Raw genomic sequence first — 20,366 nt, 5'->3', positions numbered from 1 at the left:
GTTAGTAAGACCTTACACTAGACTGTCAGTTCAAAAGATGACAAGTTCAAATCCTGCTAAAGGTGATAGTTATGTTGAAATGTGGAAATGCACCTGGATAAATCTGAGTCTTGAATTTTTTGCAACATTCACTCCAAATAATGACTGCTGTTATTTCCTTGTATTTTCTCCTTTGCTATCAGATCTTCTTTTATTAGTAAGAAATGTAGGAAGGTCAAATAGTTGAATTCCAGAATGGCCAATGTGCTGTTGTATGATCCTCTAAATGAAAGTCCATTTGCATTCGGTCACAATGCATTGTTATTTTTCTTTTCTTGTGAAAGCATTTAGCACAAGTTGCACGTACCTGTAACTGGATCTGTGACCAGACTGAGAATTGCCCCTGGTTTCCCATCAGTGTTGAAACAAATGGTGTCATTGTGATCATTTATTGAAATGATAAAGTGAGGATTGCTGTCAACTTGAAAAGATACCAGGTTAAAACATTTAATACATTGCCACTTCTTTACACAAGAAATTTTGCGTTCCTGACATTTATCTTTACACACCGGGGGAGGGGAGATTTTTGTAACCTCCACCCCGTGAATGGAAGGTATCTTTGTAACACAGGATGGGTAGCCAGGTCACTACCTTTTGAGAAGGAAAACCCATTAAAACTAGTGAGTGAGACACACTGGTATGACTTGTCTTGTAAACTTCAAAATTGAGGTCTGTAATAATCACAATTTTCATTTCCATTTAAGGTTCCCCCACTGGGTTCCTGCTCACCCCTGAGGTCTCCTTAAGCCTATCGAGGTGACTAACAGTGCTGAAAAGGCAGACAGGAAAGGGGCTGCTTTGTTAGGGGCGCACCTCCAAAATCAGCCAATCCATGAACTCATAGTGTTTCCCTTGAGAACATCGCATTCCTGATCTCAGCCACTCAAAAATGCTGCAGTTAGCTAGGTGTGTTTGAATAAGCTGAAACTTTATTGCTGGAACAGCACAGCAGGTCAGGCAGCATCCAGGGAACAGGAGATTCGACGTTTCGGGCACAGGCCCTTCTTCAGGAATGAGCAGAGAGTGTTCAGCAGGAGAAGATAAAAGGTAGGGAGGAGGGACTTGGAGGAGGGGAGTTGGAAATGTGATAGGTGGAAAGAGGTCAAGGTGAGGGTGATAGGTCGGAGTAGGGTGGAGGCGGAGAGGTCAAGAAGAAGACTGCAGGTCAGGAAGGCGGTGCCGGGCTGGAAGGATCCGGCTGAGACAGGGTGGGGGGAGGGGGGATGAAGAAACTGGTGAAGTCCAAGTTCATCCCCTGCGGTTGGAGGGTTCCCAGTCGGAAGATAAGACGCTCCTCCTCCGACCGTCGGGTTGTTGTGGTTTGGCGGTGGATGAGTCCACCGCAGGACTCCCCCCCACCGCAGGAGGTGCAACACTTGCGCCCACACCTCCCCCCTCACTTCTCTCCAAGGCCCCAAGGGAAACTTCCATATCCGCCACAGATTCACCTGCACCTCCACCCACATCATCTATATGCAGGTCATTGGACTCATCCACCGCCAAACCACAACAACCCGACTGTCGGAGGAGGAGCGTCTTATCTTCCGACTGGGAACCCTCCAACCGCAGGGGATGAACTTGGACTTCACCAGTTTCTTCAACCCCCCTCCCCCCACCCTGTCTCAGCCGGATCCTTCCAGCCCGGCACCGCCTTCCTGACCTGCAGTCTTCTTCTTGACCTCTCCGCCTCCACCCTACTCCGACCTATCACCCTCACCTTGACCTCTTTCCACCTATCACATTTCCAACTCCCCTCCTCCAAGTCCCTCCTCCCTACCTTTTATCTTCTCCTGCTGAACACTCTCTGCTCATTCCTGAAGAAGGGCCTGTGCCCGAAACGTCGAATCTCCTGTTCCCTGGATGCTGCCTGACCTGCTGTGCTGTTCCAGCAATAAAGTTTCAACTTTGATCTCCAGCATCTGCAGACCTCACTTTCTCCTCGTGTTTGAATAAGCAGCAGCATCATTCATTTTGGTGCTGCTGGACTCAGCTCTCAAGGGACAACCTCCTTTCTGTAAGGGGCAGAAGTCCCATTCTCAGGTTACTATGGCTGTCTCAGTATTTGATCACAGCGGGGTAACTTCTTATAAAGTCAGTCACAAATGTTCAAGTATTATTTTTCCTGGGTTTTAAACAATTTTCCCCTCCCCTAAAATATTCAACCCAGTATTTGAGATGTAAAAGCCAAGCATTTCCTTCTGCGTGTTCTTAATTTGACAGGATGTTAGGTTTTAAAACAATTACTGTACTCAATCCCATGAAATAATTATGAAATTGGTCTCCTGGGGCCACGCATATTTATATTCATTTGACTTGTTGTCCTTAAAGGGGCACAGTTCCATTTTAGAAGCGTATGCAAGCTCATTCATGTGAAGTACGCTGTATAATGATCAAGACTGATTCATTTTCCCTATCTCACTGCAGCAGTACTGCACAAGATTATAACGTTATGGGTTGAAGCCGAGATCTCTAGTTTTATGTTGCTTCGTTGTGCAATTATTTAGGCAAATAAAGAAAAGGTCTGGAGGAGAGCTACAAAATGATTCCTAACTCAAAGAAACCAGCTACTGAGATAAACAGAATGATCTTGGCCCAATTAATGTAAAGTAGTGTAGCCTTAAAGATGATCTGAAAATGGCCTGCTCAATAAGCAGAGGGCTGGATGGCATCCATAGGTTCAGGGAGTCTAAAACTAGAGGGAATAGGCTTAAGGTGAGAGGGGAAAGATTTTATAAAGTACCTGAGGGGTAACGTTTTCAAAAAGAGGGTGATGTGTACATGGAATGAGCTGCCAGAGGAAGGTTGGTACAACACAATATTTAAAAAACATCTGGACGAGTATATGAATAGTAAGGGTTTAGAGGGATATGCGTCAAATACTGGCAAATAGGTCAGCTTGGGATGTCTGGTCGATGTGGATGAGTTGGACTGAAGGGTCTGTTTCTGTGCTGTATGACTCTATGACTCTATGCTGCTAGCTAGCCTGATGTCTATTAGTATGACTTCATTAGAGTGCTTCACTGATATGAGATATCGAAGGTAACTGTCTTCATAGATTTGTCAATGTACTCTGTTGGACAATGGGGGAGCAGAGAGGAATTCCCCTCTGCAAGAGTCTGTGATTGGCCCTGTGCTGTCCTATTGAAAATAAAGTGTTGGAGAAACTCAGCAGGTCTGAGAGTTCAGTGACCCTTCTTAAGCAAATTCTCTCTAAACGCACAGCCTCTCCAAGGTTCTGTGCACGGTAATTGGTGTTAGCAGGCCAATCATGGCCTTTCCATCCTGTCCTGAAAATTGCTGCCATGCACAGAACTTTGACACTCACGCGGCTGGTAAGAAATTTAGAGGGAACACTGATCATTAGTGAGGATGTTCACTGATAACTCCATCATTTGCAACTCCTCATTAGCAGTCCATGTTCATCTGCAGCAAGACCTGGACAATATCTAGATTTAGGCTGACGAGTGGCAAATAGCATTTTAGGTCATACAGGTGTCAGGCAATGGCCTTTTTTAACAAAAGAAAATTTAACCATCACTCTTGATATTCAGTGGCAACTATCACTGAATCCTCCACTGTAAACATCCTAGGCAGCTACCCTTGACCAGAACAGAACTTGCCTAGTCATAGAGATACTGTGGCTAGGAATACAATGGCGAGCAACTCATCTGACTCCCCAAAACATGTCTACCATCTACAAGACACAAGTCAGGAATCTGATGGAAATTCTCCACTTGCCTGGAAAAGTGCAGTGCCAACAACACTCAAGAATCTTGTCACATCCAGAATAAAGTAGTCTGGTTGATTAACACCACATCCACAAAACTTCACTCCCTCCATCACTAATGCTCAGTAGCAGCAATGTGTACTATCTACAAGATGCAATGCAGAAATTCATCCAAGATACTTTAACAAAACTTTCCAAAACTATGATCATTTAAATCTGGAAGGACAATTGCAAAAAATACATGGGAAGACTACCATCTGCAAAGCTCTCCTCCAAGCCAATCTCCATCTGTACTTGGAAATGTATGACTGTTCCTTCAGTGTCTCTGGGTCAAAATCTTGGAACACCATCTCTTAATGACATTGTGGGCTCTACTAACAGCACATAGACTGCAGTGATTCAAGAAGGCACCTTTTCAAGGGTATCTAGGGATGGGTAATAAATATTGACCCAGCCAGTGATACCCACATCCCATGAAAGAACAAAAAACAAGTTACACTTTTCCAAACTGGAAGACTGATCACAAAGACCCTGTTTGTTATTTCTAATTATTAATTTCATTTGTTGAGGAGCTGCATGTGTAGCTTTAAATATTCTTTGATTAATAGACACTGGAGGTGCTGAAGACAATTCACAATGACAGGATCGCTCTGCATGGCAGACATTGCAATTCCAGGATGACAAAAATGGAATGCATTTTCCAATTTTTTTTCAAGCTCAAATGGCCAGGAAGAAGAGGCACCAAAGTCGGAGGCGATCAGTCTTCAGAGTGCATTCAGTCCCTTGGATCGCCCTGTCAGGACACAGTTAGAGTGATTCAGATTGTCCATTTAGTCAGCCTGAAACTTTGAACCCTTGTATACCACTGATTCAGAGGTGCCCGCAGGAGGAGAATTATCTCTCTCTTGAAGAAGGTAAACAGGTACAGTTGCAAAGACAGAAACTGCAACCAGAATTAGACAAAGAAATTCATCCATGTGAAGGATTTCAAACCACCACCAGGAAGCAGGAACAAAACTTATACTAATTAAATAATCAAGGAAAGCAAATGAAGATTCACATAATGCAACTAATAATGGCTTCTGAAGTGCCTGAGCTGTATCAGCTTATAAGTAAGAAACAGATCTTCATTTGTGTAAGAAAATAATTTCACAGTTCCAATGCAAATTTAGTTTCAGGCAGAATGGTGGATGCCTGTAGCAGTTAAAGCTAATTCAACAGGCATTGTATTTTTACAATCACGTACAGAGACTATTAAACACAATCCTGACATATTTAGTGAAAACTTCAAACCTTGCATACAGCCCATCAAGAAAAAAATTCAAAAATTGCATGCAATTAACACAGCTTTATGCAAGGATAAGTACATGTTCTAGTTGGACCATGTCAATAGTGAGAATTGAGGAATTAATGAACTGCTTAACTGGCAGCCAAATGTACAAATATGTTTGAACAATACTCCATGTACACCAAGCACCAACTGGGATATCAAGCTGTAGATCTTGGAGAGATGCAGAATGCCCTGTCAAAGCTTACATTAGAACACCTGAAGAAACTCAACCAGATCAAAATCAACAAGAATTTTGTTGGACTGTAACCTGGTGTTGTGTGATTTTTACCTTTGCCCACCCCAGTCCAATACAGGCACCTTCAAGTCACAAGAGCTGTAGCGGTATAATTACCTTATAGATATTGTTGACCTGAAAGTCCAAAGTTCCTCACAGAGACTACTGGCTTTGTTACATAAGTAGCACATCGCAGAGCCACATTTATTACAGAAAACATCTCTCTTTCACAGAAATGTTTAGCTCTTCAAGATCAAGCTAAGTTTTAGCTGAGGATAATTTCCTATTCCAATTGAACAGTGATGATCTGATGTTTAAAAATACTCTATTGGGGAAAAGAACAGATGTCTTCCTTACGTTCACAGAACTACCAAGTAGAAACAAACAATTGTTCAGTCTGGAGATCACCTATGCCATGGGGTCAATCTTTTGAAAAAAAAGGGCTTAGAAATGTAAGAGGAAGCAACTGGACTGGCCAACCAATCTGCAGACCACACTGCGACAGAGGGACTTTTTATAGCTTCTGATACAGAAATACCCTTATACACAGGAGAGCTGTCATCATATCCCACCCATGTATTTGACCTCCCAGATGATGATAAAGGAGCCCATGCATCCTGTACACTCTTACATCCTCCTGAAATGTTAGTGGCGAAATGTAATAAAATAACTTGTGGGGACAGTTGTAGAATAAAGGGTTAATAATGTCTTTACTTTCAGCATGCAAAACAAACTATGTTGTGGTACTGTCAGATGATATAGAATTGGAACATGTTTCTGTAATAAAGCTTGTTAAATTTAACTGATGAGAGGGTAGACTGCACCTAAGGACTGTGATTGTGGGTGAGTTGTTCCTATGGAGAGCTGGCATAGTCATGACAGGCTGAATGGTCACCTTCTGTGTTGTAACAATTATGTGATTGCATGTGGGTCTTGAACCTATGATTCAGAAGCAAGTGTACCATCAACTGAGCCATACCTCCTTTGTAAAAGCATAAGCTTGAGTGGTTTATTAATACAACTGTTTGGAACAATGAATAATCAAGTTGTATTTTACCAGAAGTGGAAGTGGGTATCATAGCTACAGAGAAAAAAAAGCAATAAAGTATACTCAAGTTGGTAAATCGGCTTTAGGTTATTTCATCACTGAACATCCCTGTATTATATTCTGGGTTACACAGGAATAATTACATTGAGCAGATCTACTGATTATAAAGATAATTGCTTTTTCAAGTAATTATAGTAGTTAAGTAGAAAGAAACAGTTCATAATTATTGGGTGGTTTGGATTTGACAGAGAAACTCTTATATGTGTACAACATCCTGCCAGAAATCCCAGAAAAAAATCCAATTAAAGTATTTCAAAAACTTTCTGCAACCCTTTTGGGCTATCACTGGTGTTTTTCAATGACATTAAACTTTTTAATTATGCATATTTTAAAAAAAGAATTGTGTGTAGCATACATCCGTATAGCCAAGTTCAATACATTTCTCCATATAACCATATATTTTTGAAAGTATTTTGTAACTTCTCTTGATTCATAGGCATTTCATCTGAAAGTGTGGCTCAGACATATCAAACCTCTAAATATCAAATCTTTAAAGAGCCACAACTCTGCATGACACAAAAAAATCATGATCTGTTAAATCCATAGTTGCTATTGAAATATAGTCATTATTGTATTTTGCAAACACAGCAGTCAATACAGACACAGCCAGTTCCCATAAACGACAAAGTGTCAATGACCAAGTCATCTGTTTTTGTCATGATGATTGAAAGTAAATACTGATTAGGTCACTGCTCTACTTCAAGATAGTGCATGGCAGCTTTAACATTAATCTTGGAGGGGGAACTTGTACATAGTGGTGTTCTATATATTTGGCTAAGGTTATTGCTAAGCAATGATGACAGCTCCCCTGCATTTAAGGATATTTCTGTATCAGAAGCTATAAGAAGTTCATCTGTAGCAGTGTGGTCTGCAGATTGGTTGGCCAGTCCAGTTGCTTCCTCTTACATTTCTAAGCCCTTTTTTATTTCAAAAGATTGACCCCATGATGTAGATGATCTCCAGACTGATCAATGGCTTATTTCTACTTGATAGTTTTTCTATAACACCTTTGATGACCAGTGTTCAGTTCAATTCTTTTTTCTTCAATGTAATCCCCTGAAGTTTATGCATGTCAGTGGCTTTCCAAACTAGAAGTCAATGTTGAGAGCTGCGTCGCCACGTCGATCACCATGAGTGAAATATTGAGGCAGCTGATGATTCTTTCAGTCACTCTTACTGATGATCAGACTGATACAATGGGAATTTGTCCAACTGTGGACAGGACATACCAAGGTAGTTTTCCACATTGTCAGGTAAATGGCAGTGTTCTAGCTGTACTGGAACAACTTGGCTGGGGATACAGCAAGTCCTGGACTACAAGTCTTCAGCATAACTGCTGAAATATTTTCAATTATTCTGCAGCATTCAATCATTTCTTGTCAGAATGTGGGTGAATCGAATTGCCTGAATTCTAGGATTTGTGATGCTGGGATGTTTGAAGGAGGCTGAGATGGATCATCCACTCAGCACTTCTGGCTTAAGGCAAATGCTTCATTCTTATCTGCACTGATGTACTGGGCTCTCCCATCACTGAAAATGGGCATATTTGTGGCGCCTCCTCCTCCAGTGAGTTGTTTAATTGGCCAGCATCATTCATGACTGGATGTGGCAGGAGTGCAGAGGTTAAATCTGATCCTTGTCGGAGTCCTAGCTCTGTCTATCACTTGCTGCTGCACTGTTTGTCCTGTGTTGTGACTTCACAAGATTTTCTCTATTTTAGGTATGCCTGGTGCTGCTCCTGGCATGCTGTCCTTCACTCTTTATTGAAACAGGGTTGATTTCCTGATGTGACGGTAATGGTTGAATTGAGGATAGGCCAGGCAATGAGCTTGCAAGTTGTGTGGAGTACAAACTAGCTCCTGCTATTGAATCACAGTGCCTCATGGATGGCCAGTCTTACATCTGTACAGATCTATCCCATTTACTGCAGTGATAATGCAACGCAACACAATGTAGAGTATTCTCAATATGAATGCAAGGCTTCACTTAAGGAAGGTGGTCACTCTTACTGATAATGTCATAGCCAGATATATCTGCAGCAAGCAGATTATTAATGATGAAGCCAAGTATGTTGTTCCTCCTGTTGGTTCCCCCACCCTTTTGCAGATCCAGTTAGAAGCTGTGTCCTTTAGGACTGGACCAGCCTGGGCAGTATTAGTGCTGCTGAGCTCTCCGATGGTGGACATTAAAGTGTCCACGTGGAGAATATTCTGCACCCTTGCCACCCTCAGCACTTCCTCCAAATGGTGTTGAACATGGAGGAGCACTGATTTATCAGCCAATGGGTGGGGTTGGCATGGAGAAGGGGATTTGGCATGGCAATCAGCAGGATGTTTCCTTGTTCATGCCTGAGCTGATCTCTCCTCGGTTTGTTCTGATGACAAGATGGCATTGACAGTGATGGCATTGTTTGGGTCATTGTGTGTAAGGTAAGATTCTATGAGTATGACTATTTCAAAACTGCTGCCTGACAATTTTGGCACTAGCCCACAGAGGCTGGTAAGGAGAACATTGCAGGGTTAATAGGGCTGAGTTTAATTTCGACTTTTCTTTCACCTCAGTTGATGCGTATCTTGTTTCATTCCTTCTTTCAGGCTTTCCAGTAATTGATACAACTGAATGGCTTGCTATATCATTTCAGTTGGCAGTTAAGAGTCAACCTCATCGCTGTGGTCTGGAATAAATATAGGCCAGATTGGTAAGGGCCAGTTATAATAAGGACCAATTATAATGAGAATTGGCTGTGGTTTCATGGTCGCCATTAGAGTTGTAATTCAAGATTTTTATTGAATTTAAATCTCACCACCTGCCTCAGCCCCAGTCCCCAGAACATTACCTGGGTGTCTGGATTCTAGTCCAATCACAATATCACTACACCATTACCTCCCCTGTTAAGGAAAAACTATTTAGGTTTCTGAGATATTGACAGATAGAGAAAAGCTGACCAAAGACCATTACCTTAGCTTTGAACTTCAGTTCAGAAGAATTAGCAGTTTAGTTCGGAAGGAAGAACAGTTTCCTCCTTGCAGAAGAATCAAGTTTTCAGTTCAGGAAGACCAGTCACCTGAGTGGAAGGGAGTTGGTTTGTGAAGTGTCCATGCTGTGAGAGCTTGTACAGGAGTATTTGAGTTGAGAGTGTAGTGCTGGAAAAGCACAGCAGGTCAGGCAGCATCGAGTGGCAGGAAAATCAATGTTTCGGGCATAAGCCGAACCTGCTGTGCTTTTCCAGCACTACACTCTCAACTCTGATCCCCTGCATCTCCAGTCCTCACTTTCTCCATAGGAGTATTTGACATTGACATTCAAACACTTGCAAGCAAATGATAATCAGAGCTAAGAGATCCCACAACCAACAAATCAGATCCAGTCATGAATGGACGTGGACAATTAAACAACTCATTGGAGGAGGAGGCTCCACAAATATTCCTATTCTCAATTATGGAAGTCAGAAGCCAAAAGTGCCAAGTGGATGATCAATCTTGTCTCCTCCAGTGGTCACCAGTATCACAGTTACCAGCCTTAAGCCAATTTGATTTACTCCACATGATATCAAGAAATAATTGGAGGCACTGGATACTGCAAAGGTTATGGGCCCTGACAACATTCCAACAATATGACTGAAGACTTGTGCTCCAGAACTTGTCATATCCCTAGCTAAGCTGTTCCAGTACAGCTACAACATTTGCATCTATCTGACAATGTAGAAAATTTCCCAGTTTTGTCTTATACCCAGAAAGCAGGACAAATTCAATCCAACCAATTAATGTCCCATCCATCCACTCTCAATCATCAGTAAAGTGATGGAAGGTGACATCAATTGTGCCATAAAGCAGTACCTGCTCAGCAATAACCTGCTCAGGAGAAAGTGAGGACTGCAGATGCTGGAGAGTCAGAGTCAAAAGGTAAGATGCTGGAAAAAGCACAGCAGGTCAGGCAGCATCCGAGGAGCAGGAGAATCGAGCTTTCGGTCATAAGTCCTTCAGTTGGTGGCTTATGCCCACACTTTCGACCATAACCTGCTAAGTGAGGTCCATTTTGGGTTCTGCCATGGCCATTTGGCTCCTGACTTCACTACAGTGTTAGATCAAGCATGGATAAAAGAGCGGAGTTCAAGAGGTGAGGTGAGAGTATCAGCCCTTAACATTAATGCCACAGTTGATCAAGTGTGGCATAAGGAGTTCAAGAAGAACTGGAATCAAGGGGAATTGGGGGAAAACTCTCTGCTGAATGGAGTTATACTTGGTACACAGGACACACTGTAATGTCAACTCTAAGACATCTTTGTAGGAGTTCCTCAGGGTAGTGACCTAGGCCTAAGCATCTTTGGGTGCTACATCAATCACCCTCCCTCCATCATAAGGTCAGAAGTGGAGATGTTTTCTGGTGTTTGGACAATCAGATACTGAAGCAACCATTGTTCAAATGCAAAGATACCTGGACAACATCCAGGCTTGAACTGACAAGTGTCAAGTAACATTCATGCCAGACAAATGCCAGGCAATGATCATTTCCAATAAGAGATGATCTAACTACTGTCCCTTGATATTCAATAGTGTTACCATCACTGAATCTCCCACTACTAACATCCTTGGGGTTACCATTGACCAGAAACTCAAATGGACTCACCATATGAACACAGTGCCTACAAGAGAATGTCAGAATCTAGGAATACTGCAGCGAATAATTCACCTCATGACTCCCAAAGCCTATCCACAATTACAAAGCGCAAGTCAGGAATGTGATGGAATGCTCCCCACTTGTCTGGATGGATGCAGCTCCAACAGCACTCAAGACGTTCGACACCATCCAGACAAAGCAACCTGCTTGATTGGAACCACATCCACAAGCATCTACTGACACTCATTAACAGCACTGTGCACCATCCACAGAAATTTCAAGCCCATGACCACTTCCACCTCGAAGAACAAGGGCAGCAGATACATGGGAACACTATCACCTTCAAGTTTCTTTCAAAGCCACTCACCATCCTGACTTGGAAATATATTGCTGTAACTTCAGTGTCACTGGGTCAAAATCCTGGAAATCCCTCTCTAAGAGCATTGTGGCTCTATCCATCACATGTGGACTTGCAACAGTTCAAAGAGGACACTCACCACCATCTTCTCAATGGCAACAAAGCAGATAATAGATGCTGGTCAACCAGCAACTGCCATTTCCCATGAATGAATAATAAAAAGTGAAGTCTCTTGCATAGTGACCAGAAATAATTCACTTTCCCTTCCAAAATGTGGCAGGGCTGAAGTCAATTATGGCAGAATGGATTGAAGCCAAGACCTTGAAAGCACTTTACAGCTAATGAGGGTAGCATGGGCGGCACGGTGGCACAGTGGTTAGCACTGTTGCCTCACAGCGCCAGAGACCCGGGTTCAATTCCCGACTCAGGTGACTGACTGTGTGGAGTTTGCACATTCTCCCCGTGTCTGCGTGGGTTTCCTCCGGGTGATCTGGTTTCCTTCCATAGTCCAAGGATGTGCAGGCTAGGTGGATTAGCTATTGTAAATAGGATTACAGGGATAGGGTATGGTCTGGGTGGGATACTTTTCAGAAGGTTGATGTGGACTCAGTGGTCTGCTTCCACACTGTAGAGATTCAATGAGTTATTCCTGAAGCCACCGTTTGATTGTAGGAAGCAATGTGTCCAGGTCATCTGCTTTTACAATGATGATTGAGGGATAGATATTTACCAGGATACTGGGGATAATCCCATCACTTCTCTTCAAAATATTGCGTGGGATATATCTCATTAATCTCAGAGAGCAAACAGATCTTTGGTTCAAAATCTAATCTGAAAGCGAGCACTTCCAAAAGTTCAGCGCTCTCTCAATACAACTCTGGAAAGACAATCTAGAGTTTTGTGTTCATGTCTCTGAAGCAGCGCCTGAACTCACAATATTCCAATTCATAGTCATGAGTGTTATCAACTGAGCAATGAAATAGAGCCAGAGAACCATACAGTGCAGAAGATGCCCGTCAGCCCAATGAATTTGTGCTGACTTATCTACACCAATTATACTTTCCAATGCCTGGCCTTGAATGTTATTGGAATGCTCACCCCAGTACTTTTGAAAGTTATGAGGTTTCCTACCTCTATTAACTCCCAGGCTGTGCATTCCAGAAACCCATAAATTCTCTGAGTGGAATTTCTTTTCTTCTAAACCGCTTGCCCTTCACCTTATAATTATGTCCCCTTGTTACTGACCCTTCAACTAAAGGGAACAGTTGTGTCCTATCCACCCTGTCCCTGCCCTCTTCATCTTATACACCTTATCAGTTCCCCATTCAACTCTCTCTGCTCTAAAGAAAACAGCCTGAGCTCATCCAGCCATACTTCATAGCTAAGGCATGCCATCTCAGGCAACATCCTGGTAAATGGCCTCTGCATACCCTGCGCTGCAATCACATTATTTCTATAATGTTGTACCCAGGACTGCGCACAGTACTCTAGCTGGAGCTGTACAAACTCTTTGGCTTTACCAAAGTTTGGTACAGCTCCAACATAATCTCCCAACATAATTCACATACTACATGAAACAATAAATTATTTAACCATGTCTTACCAGGAGCAAATGTGGGCATGATATCTGCAGAGATAAAAAATGTATAATCCATCAAGTAAATTAGCTTAAGATATTTGATCTCAAAGCATGTTTTTATAATGTGTTCTATGATTAATAAAAGCAAGTGTCAGATATATTTCTTAACTGCCATGTCTTACCAGTAGTAAATGTGGGCACGATTTCTGCAGAGATAAAAAATGTTTAATCGATTAAGTAAATTAGCTTAAGATATTTGATCTCAAAGCATGTTTTTATAATGTGTTCTATGATTAATAAAAGCAAGTGTCAGATATATTTCTTAACTGCCATGTCTTACCAGTAGTAAATGTGGGCACGATTTCTGCAGAGATAAAAAATGTTTAATCGATTAAGTAAATTAGCTTAAGATATTTGATCTCAAAGCATGCTTTTGTAATGTGTTCTATGATTAATAAAAACAAGTGTCAGATATGTTGCTTAATTGTCACGTCTTACCAGTAGGAAATATGGGCATGATTCCTGCAGAGATAAAAAAATGTATAATTGATCAAGTTAGTTAACTTAAGATATTTGATCTCAAAGCATGAGTTTATAATCTGTTCTTTGATTAATGAAAGCAAGTGTCAGATTTTTTTAACTACCCAATTAACCTGTCCTACCACATTCAGTGATCTTTGGACAAGCACCCAAGATCCCACGAAATGCCAACTTCCCCATTATTAATCACCTGGCCAATCATTGTGCCATCCACAAACTTACTTATTGCCAACCCCACCCTCCAAATTCTTGTCAATACATTCACTTATATATATGAACAATAAGAAATGCAACTAGACACTGGTTTCCAGTCATACAAATAGTCTTCTACAACCACCCTTTATCCCCTACCATTAAGTCAATTTTGGATACATCTTGTAAAGCTACCCTGGATCCCATGTGCTTCCATCTTATTTATCAGTCTCCTATGTTGGACCTTGTGAAAAGCTTTGCTGAAATCCATGTAAATTACTTCTATTGTCAGTATCTATTGTCCACTCCTAATCACATTCTGGAGCAATCAGAAGCAACCACATAATTATGGGCCTCGTGACCTCAGACTGGGTAAGGATGGCACTTTTCTTATCCTAAAGGACAATAATGAACCATACATGTTTTTCTGACAATTGAGCATAGTTTCCTTGTCACCGTTAGTGAGACTAGCTTTTAAATCCAAATATTTTAAAACTTGACTGTAAAGTTTATCAACTAACTTATAGAATCATAGATCATACAGCTCCAAAACAGACCCTTCGTTCCAACCAGTCCACATTGACTGTATTCCAAACTAAATTAGTCCAACTTGGCCCATATCCCTCCAAACCTTTCCTGTTTGTGTGCTTATCCAAATGTCTTTTAAACTTTGTAATTGTCTCTGCATTCACCACATTCTCTGGAAGTTCATTCCACACAGAAACCACTCTCTGAGTTAAAAAAAAATTGCCCCTCATATCTTTTTAAAGTCTTTCTCCTCACACCTTAAAAATTTCCCCTAATCTTGAAATCCCCCACCTGAGGAAAAAGGTGCCTGTTATTCACCATATCTATACCCCTCATGACTTCATAAACCTTCATAAGATTTCCCCTCAACCTCCAATGCTCCAAAAAAAGATTCCCAGCCTATCTAGTTACTCCATATAACTCAAACCCTTCATTCCCAGCAATATCCTGGTAAATCTTTTCTGCAGCGTTTTCACTTTTATAATAACCTTCCCATAACAGGGCGATTAGAACTGTACCCAATACACCAGAGGGGTCTCACCAACGTCCTGTGCAACCTCAGCATAACATCCCAACTCCGATACACAAAGCTCTGAGCAAAGAAGGCAAAATACCTTCTTAACCACCCTTTCTATAGGGTGAAAATGTCAAAGAATTATGTACCTGAACTCGTAGGTCTCTCTCTTTTCTACAGCACTATTCATGACTCTACTTTTAATTGTATACATTCTGCCCTTGTTTGTTTTACCAAAATGCAATACCTCGCATTTATCCAAATTGAGCTCCATTTACTCTTCAACCGATTGATTCAATTGATCAAGATTTCTTTGTCATTTTAGATAACCTTCTTCACTGTCCACCAATTTTGGTGTCATCCGTAAACTGACTAACCATGCCTTCTATATTCTCATCTAAATGACAAACAAAAGTGGACTCAGCACTGATCACTGTGGAACATTGCTGGTCACAGGTCTGTCTCTTGCTGTTAAGCCAAATCGCATGTGATCTAATTTTACTAATTAGTCTACTATGCAGCACCATTGATCCAGAATCTGGTTTCCAGCATCTGCAGTCATTGTTTTTACCTCGTTGATTTTAACCCTACTGCGAATCCTCTTGCAAGGATGCCTGCCTTGAAGAAGTTTTCCTCCTCTCTCTACAAGAATCTCAGGAAGTCTCTCTCCCACTGCAACTCCCAGGTCATTTCCTCTGCCCTGAAGCTCTTCCGACCTGCCCAGCTCCTTTTCCACCTATCCACTCCACCCTCTCCTCCCTGACCTATCACCTTCATCTCCTCCCCCACTGACCTATTGTACTCTATGCTACTCTATCCCCACCCCCACTCCCACCCTCCTCTAGCTTATCTCTCCACACTTCAGGCTCTCTGCCTTTATTCCTGATGAAGGACTTTTGCCCGAAACGTCGATTTCGAAGCTCCTCGGATGCTGTCTGAATTGCTGTGCTCTTCCAGCACCACTGATCCAGAACCTTGTCACAGGCTTGACTAACAACCGAGTAAATAAAGTCTACTGTTCTGCCCTCATCAGTCCTGAATCACCCACATTCACCAAAATCCTGTCCTGGACTGCCCACATTGATGCGATGGTCAGGGCAGCACAACAATGCCTCTCCTTCCTCAGGAGAATAAGGAAATTTAGCATGTCTGTAAGGACTCTCACCAACTTTTACAGATGCACCATAAAAATCATTCTATCTGGATGCATCACAGTTTGTTATGGCAACTGCTTGCTCAGAACCGTAAGAAACTAGATAGTTGTGAACACAGCCCAGTCCATCACACAAGTCAACTTTCCATCCATGGATTCCATCGACACTCCTTGCTGCCTCAGAAAGGCAGCCAACATCATCAAAGACCACTCCCAGCCTGGTTATAATCTCTTCCAACCTCTTCCATCAGGCAGAGAGTACAAAAGTTTCAAAACATGTAACAAAAAGTTCAAGAACAGCTTCTCCCTGGCTGTTATTAGACTTCTGAATGGACCCCTCAAATTTCAAATGTAATATCAATCTTCTTTTTTGTGTGCCTACTTTATATTCCTCGCTCTGTTTGATCACCCTATGATCATTGTATGTATTGATTGCCTATACTGCATGCAAAACAAAACATTTCACTGTACCCAGGTATATGTCACAATAATAAATTAAATCAAATCAAATCAAATCTTTTTGGTTGGTTCCTCAAAAAGCTCAATTAAAATTGTGAGACACAATTTCCCTCACACAAAACCATGCTGACTATTCCTATTCATTCTTTGTCTCTCCAAATGCATATAAATCCTATTTTTCAGAATTACCTCCACTGAAGTCACACCCAGAGATTTAAAGTTCCTGGGCTTCTCCTTACATCCCTTCTCAAACAGAGGCACAGCATTAGTCACTCTCTAGTTATCTGGAATCTCACCCATAGATGATACAAATATTTCTGTAAGGGGCCCCACAAATTGCTCTTTAACTTTCCACAATGCCCTAGGATACACTAGATCAGGTCCTGGAGATTTATCCACCTTTAGATTTTCTGAAACCTCCAGCAACAATCTTGATGATATTTGAATAATTTGAGAACTGGCCTGGGCCTCAAGATTATTTCTCCACACACATTACAGCTTTACCATCATTATGCCTTATTCATAGAGTGTATGAAACAATAAATGATCAAATCATAACTTAGGATCAACAAATGTGGGAAAGATACTTGCAGAAATACAAATCATACAATCAATTAAATAAATTAGCTTAAGATATTTGATCACAACACATTCTCTTATAGCCTGTTCCATGTTTAATGAAAGCAAGTGTTGGATATGCTTCTTAACTACCCAATTAACCTGTCCTGCCTCATTCACTGATCTTTGGAAACACACCCCATGACCCCACTGTTCTTCCAAGCTATATGTGTCCTGTGATTCCTTGTGTATCTTGTCTTGTTACTTCTGCCAAAACATATTATGTTACAGTTTTCAGGGTCAAATTCCACCTGCCACTGATCCACCCATCTAAACAATATATCATCTGTCTCTATCTTCCTGCAACCAAATGCCACCTCCCTCATTATTAATCACCTGACCAATCTTTTTGCCATCTACAAACTTACTTATTACTTACCTTACCCTACAAATTCTTGCCAATTTATTGGTTTATATATATGGACAATAAGAGGCGCAGCACTGAACCCTGTGGAATCCACTAGACACTGGTTTCCCATCATGCAAATAGCCCTCTGTCCACCCTCTATCCTCTACCAGTAAGTCAATTTTGGATCTATCTTGTGAGGTTACCCTGGATCCTATGCGCTTTTATCTTATTTATCAGTCTCCCACATGGGACGTCTGTGAAAAGCTTTGCTGAAATCCATATAAACTACATCTATTGCCAGTATCTATTGTTCATTCCTAATCACACTCAGGAGCAATTAAGAAACAGCCATATAAATATGGGCATCGCGACCCCAGACTGGGTAAGGATAGCACATTTCATATCCTAAAGGATATCAGTGAACCATATGTATTTTTCTGAGAATTGAGGTTAGTTTCCTGGTTACCATCATTGCGCCTTATTCATATATTATATGAAATAATAAATGATCAAATTGTAACTTACGAATAGGCATGATATCTGCTGAAATAGAAAATGTATGATCAGTTAAGTAAATTAGTTTAAGATATTTGATCACAACACATCCTCTTGTAATCTGTTCCATGATTAATGAAAGCAAGTGATGCATATGCTCCTGACTACCCAATTAACCTGTCCTGCCTCATTCACTGATCTTTGGACAAGTCCCCCGAGATCCCATTGTTTCTCTGAACTTCATGTGCCCTACCATTCAATGGATTTGTTGTCTTGTTACTTCTTCCAAAAGGCATCATGTCACAGTTTTCAGGGTTAAATACCACCTGCCACTGATTCACCCATCTAACCAACCTGCCTGTATCTTGTTGTAACCAAATACCATCTTCCTTATTATTAATCACCTGGCTAGTCTTTGTACCATCCACAAACTTACTTATCACCAACCCCACTTCCCAATCCTCAGTTGTGTGTTGATTTATTCATATATGAGACAAGGAGACACTGGTCTTCAGTTGCATAAATAGTCTTCGATGACCACCATCTGTCTCCGACTATTAAGTTAATTTTGAATCCATCTTGCGAAGTTACCCTTGATCCTATGTGCTTTTATCTCATTTATCCGTCTCCCATGTGGGACTGTGTCAAAGGCTTTGCTGAAATCCATAAAAACTACATCAATTGCACTCTCCTCATCTACACTCTTGTCACGGCCTTGAAAACTTAAATCAAATTTGTTAGGCATGATCACCCTCTTAAAAAATGATGCTGACAATTCCTGATCAAACCTTGCCTCTCCAAATGGAGGTTCCTCTTTTCCCTCCCACTGATGTGAGACTAATGGGTCTGTAATTACCTGGTTTATCCTTACCACTCTTCTTGAAATGTGGAACACATTAGCTGTGCTCCAGTCCTCAGGCACCTCCTCTCTGGCCACACAGCAATTAAAATTTTGGGTCAAGGCCCCTGTAATTTGCTCCCTCAGCCCTTCAGCAGTCTGGCATACAGTTCATTCAGATCTGTGTATGTCTTCTATGGTTGAAATATTTATTTTTTTTACACTACTGCATCCAATATAGGTGTCACTGGCAGGGCCAACATTTATTGCTCATTCCTAATCACACTCGGGGCAGTTAAGAATCAACCACTTAAATATAGGCCTAACAACTCCAGAGTTGGTAAGAATGGCACATTTCTTAACATAAAGGTAATTAGTGAATCATATGTATTTTTCTGACAATTGATGATAGTTTCTTGGTTACCAGTACTGAGACCAGCTTTCAAATTCAGAAATTTTAAAAACTGAATGTAAAGTTCACCAATTACCATGATGAGATTTGAACACAAGTTTGCCTAGGCCTTGAGTTTATTTGTCCAGTGACACTGCAGCTATACCATAATTGTCTCTTATTAAAATATTATATGAAATAATAAATGATAAAACTTACAATCTGGGGCCATTTATGCAAAGATAAAAATGCATAATAGATTAGGAAAATTAGCTTAAGATACTTACAGTCATAGAGTCATAGAGCCTTACAGCATGGAGACAGATCCTTCGGTCCAACCCATCCATGTCAACCAGATATCCCAACCCAATCTACTCCCACCTGCCAGCACCCGGCCCATATCCCTCCAAACCCTTCCTATTCATATACCCATCTGAATGTCTCTTAAATGTTGCAATTGTACCAGCCTCCACAATATCCTCTGGCAGCTCATTCCATACATGTACCACCCTCTGTGTGAAAAAGTTGCCCCTTAGGTCTCTTTTATATCTTTCCCCTCTCACTCTAAACCTATGCCCTCTAGTTCTGGACTTACCGACCCCAGGGAAAAGACTTTGTCTATTTATTCTATCCATGCCCCTCATAATTTTGTAAATCTCTATAAGGTCACCCCTCAGTCTCCGACGCTTCAGGGAAAACAGCCCCAGCCTGTTCAGCCTCTCCCTGTAGCTCAAATCCTCCAACCCTGGCAACATCCTTGTAAATCTTTTCTGAACCCTTTCAAGTTTCACAACATCTTTCCGATACAAAGGAGATCAGAATTGCACGCAATATTCCAACAGTGGCCTAACCAATGCCCTGTACAGCCGCAACATGATCTTCCAACTCCTGTACTCAATACTCTGACCAATAAAGGAAAGCATACCAAATGCCTTCTTCACTATCCTATCTACCTGCAACTCCACTTTCAAGGAGCTATGAACCTGCACTCCAAGGTCTCTTTGTTCAGCAGCACTCTCTAGAACCTTACCATTAAGTGTGTAAGTCCTGCTAAGATTTGCTTTCCAAAAATGCAGCACCTCACATTTATCTGAATTAAACTCCATCTGCCACTTCTCAGCCCATTGGCTCATCTGGTCCAGATCCTGTTGTAATCTGAGGTAATCCTCTTCGCTGTCCACTACACTTCCAATTTTGGTGGCATCTGCAAACTTACTAACTGTCCCTCTTATGCTCGCATCCAAATCATTTATGTAAATGACAAAAAGTAGAGGGCCCAGCACCGATCCTTGTGGC

The 20,366-nt window shown here is 41.4% G+C and overlaps 1 protein-coding gene across 4 annotated transcripts in view; it reads right to left on the bottom strand.

The window, feature by feature from the left end:
- Positions 1-20,366, bottom strand: part of LOC122558909 (inter-alpha-trypsin inhibitor heavy chain H3-like) — a 105,565-nt gene that overhangs the window by 4,791 nt on the left and 80,408 nt on the right. For 2 of the 4 annotated variants that reach the window (XM_087994179.1, XM_087994182.1), the window contains 6 exons: positions 17,872-17,889; positions 13,492-13,515; positions 13,334-13,357; positions 13,176-13,199; positions 13,018-13,041; positions 347-460 (listed from right to left, as the gene is read on the bottom strand). In XM_087994179.1, coding sequence (XP_087850305.1) covers positions 347-460; positions 13,018-13,041; positions 13,176-13,199; positions 13,334-13,357; positions 13,492-13,515; positions 17,872-17,889 — 228 coding nt within the window. The remainder of the gene's footprint in view (positions 1-346; positions 461-13,017; positions 13,042-13,175; positions 13,200-13,333; positions 13,358-13,491; positions 13,516-17,871; positions 17,890-20,366) is intronic. The other 2 variants (XM_087994180.1, XM_087994181.1) reach the window with 2 other exon arrangements.

Source organism: Chiloscyllium plagiosum, unplaced genomic scaffold (assembly GCF_037043375.1).
Source record: "Chiloscyllium plagiosum isolate Xiang-an unplaced genomic scaffold, Cpla_swu_hap1 HiC_scaffold_14, whole genome shotgun sequence".
Lineage (NCBI taxonomy): Eukaryota > Metazoa > Chordata > Chondrichthyes > Orectolobiformes > Hemiscylliidae > Chiloscyllium > Chiloscyllium plagiosum.
This window is presented reverse-complemented; position numbering and strand designations above follow the sequence as displayed.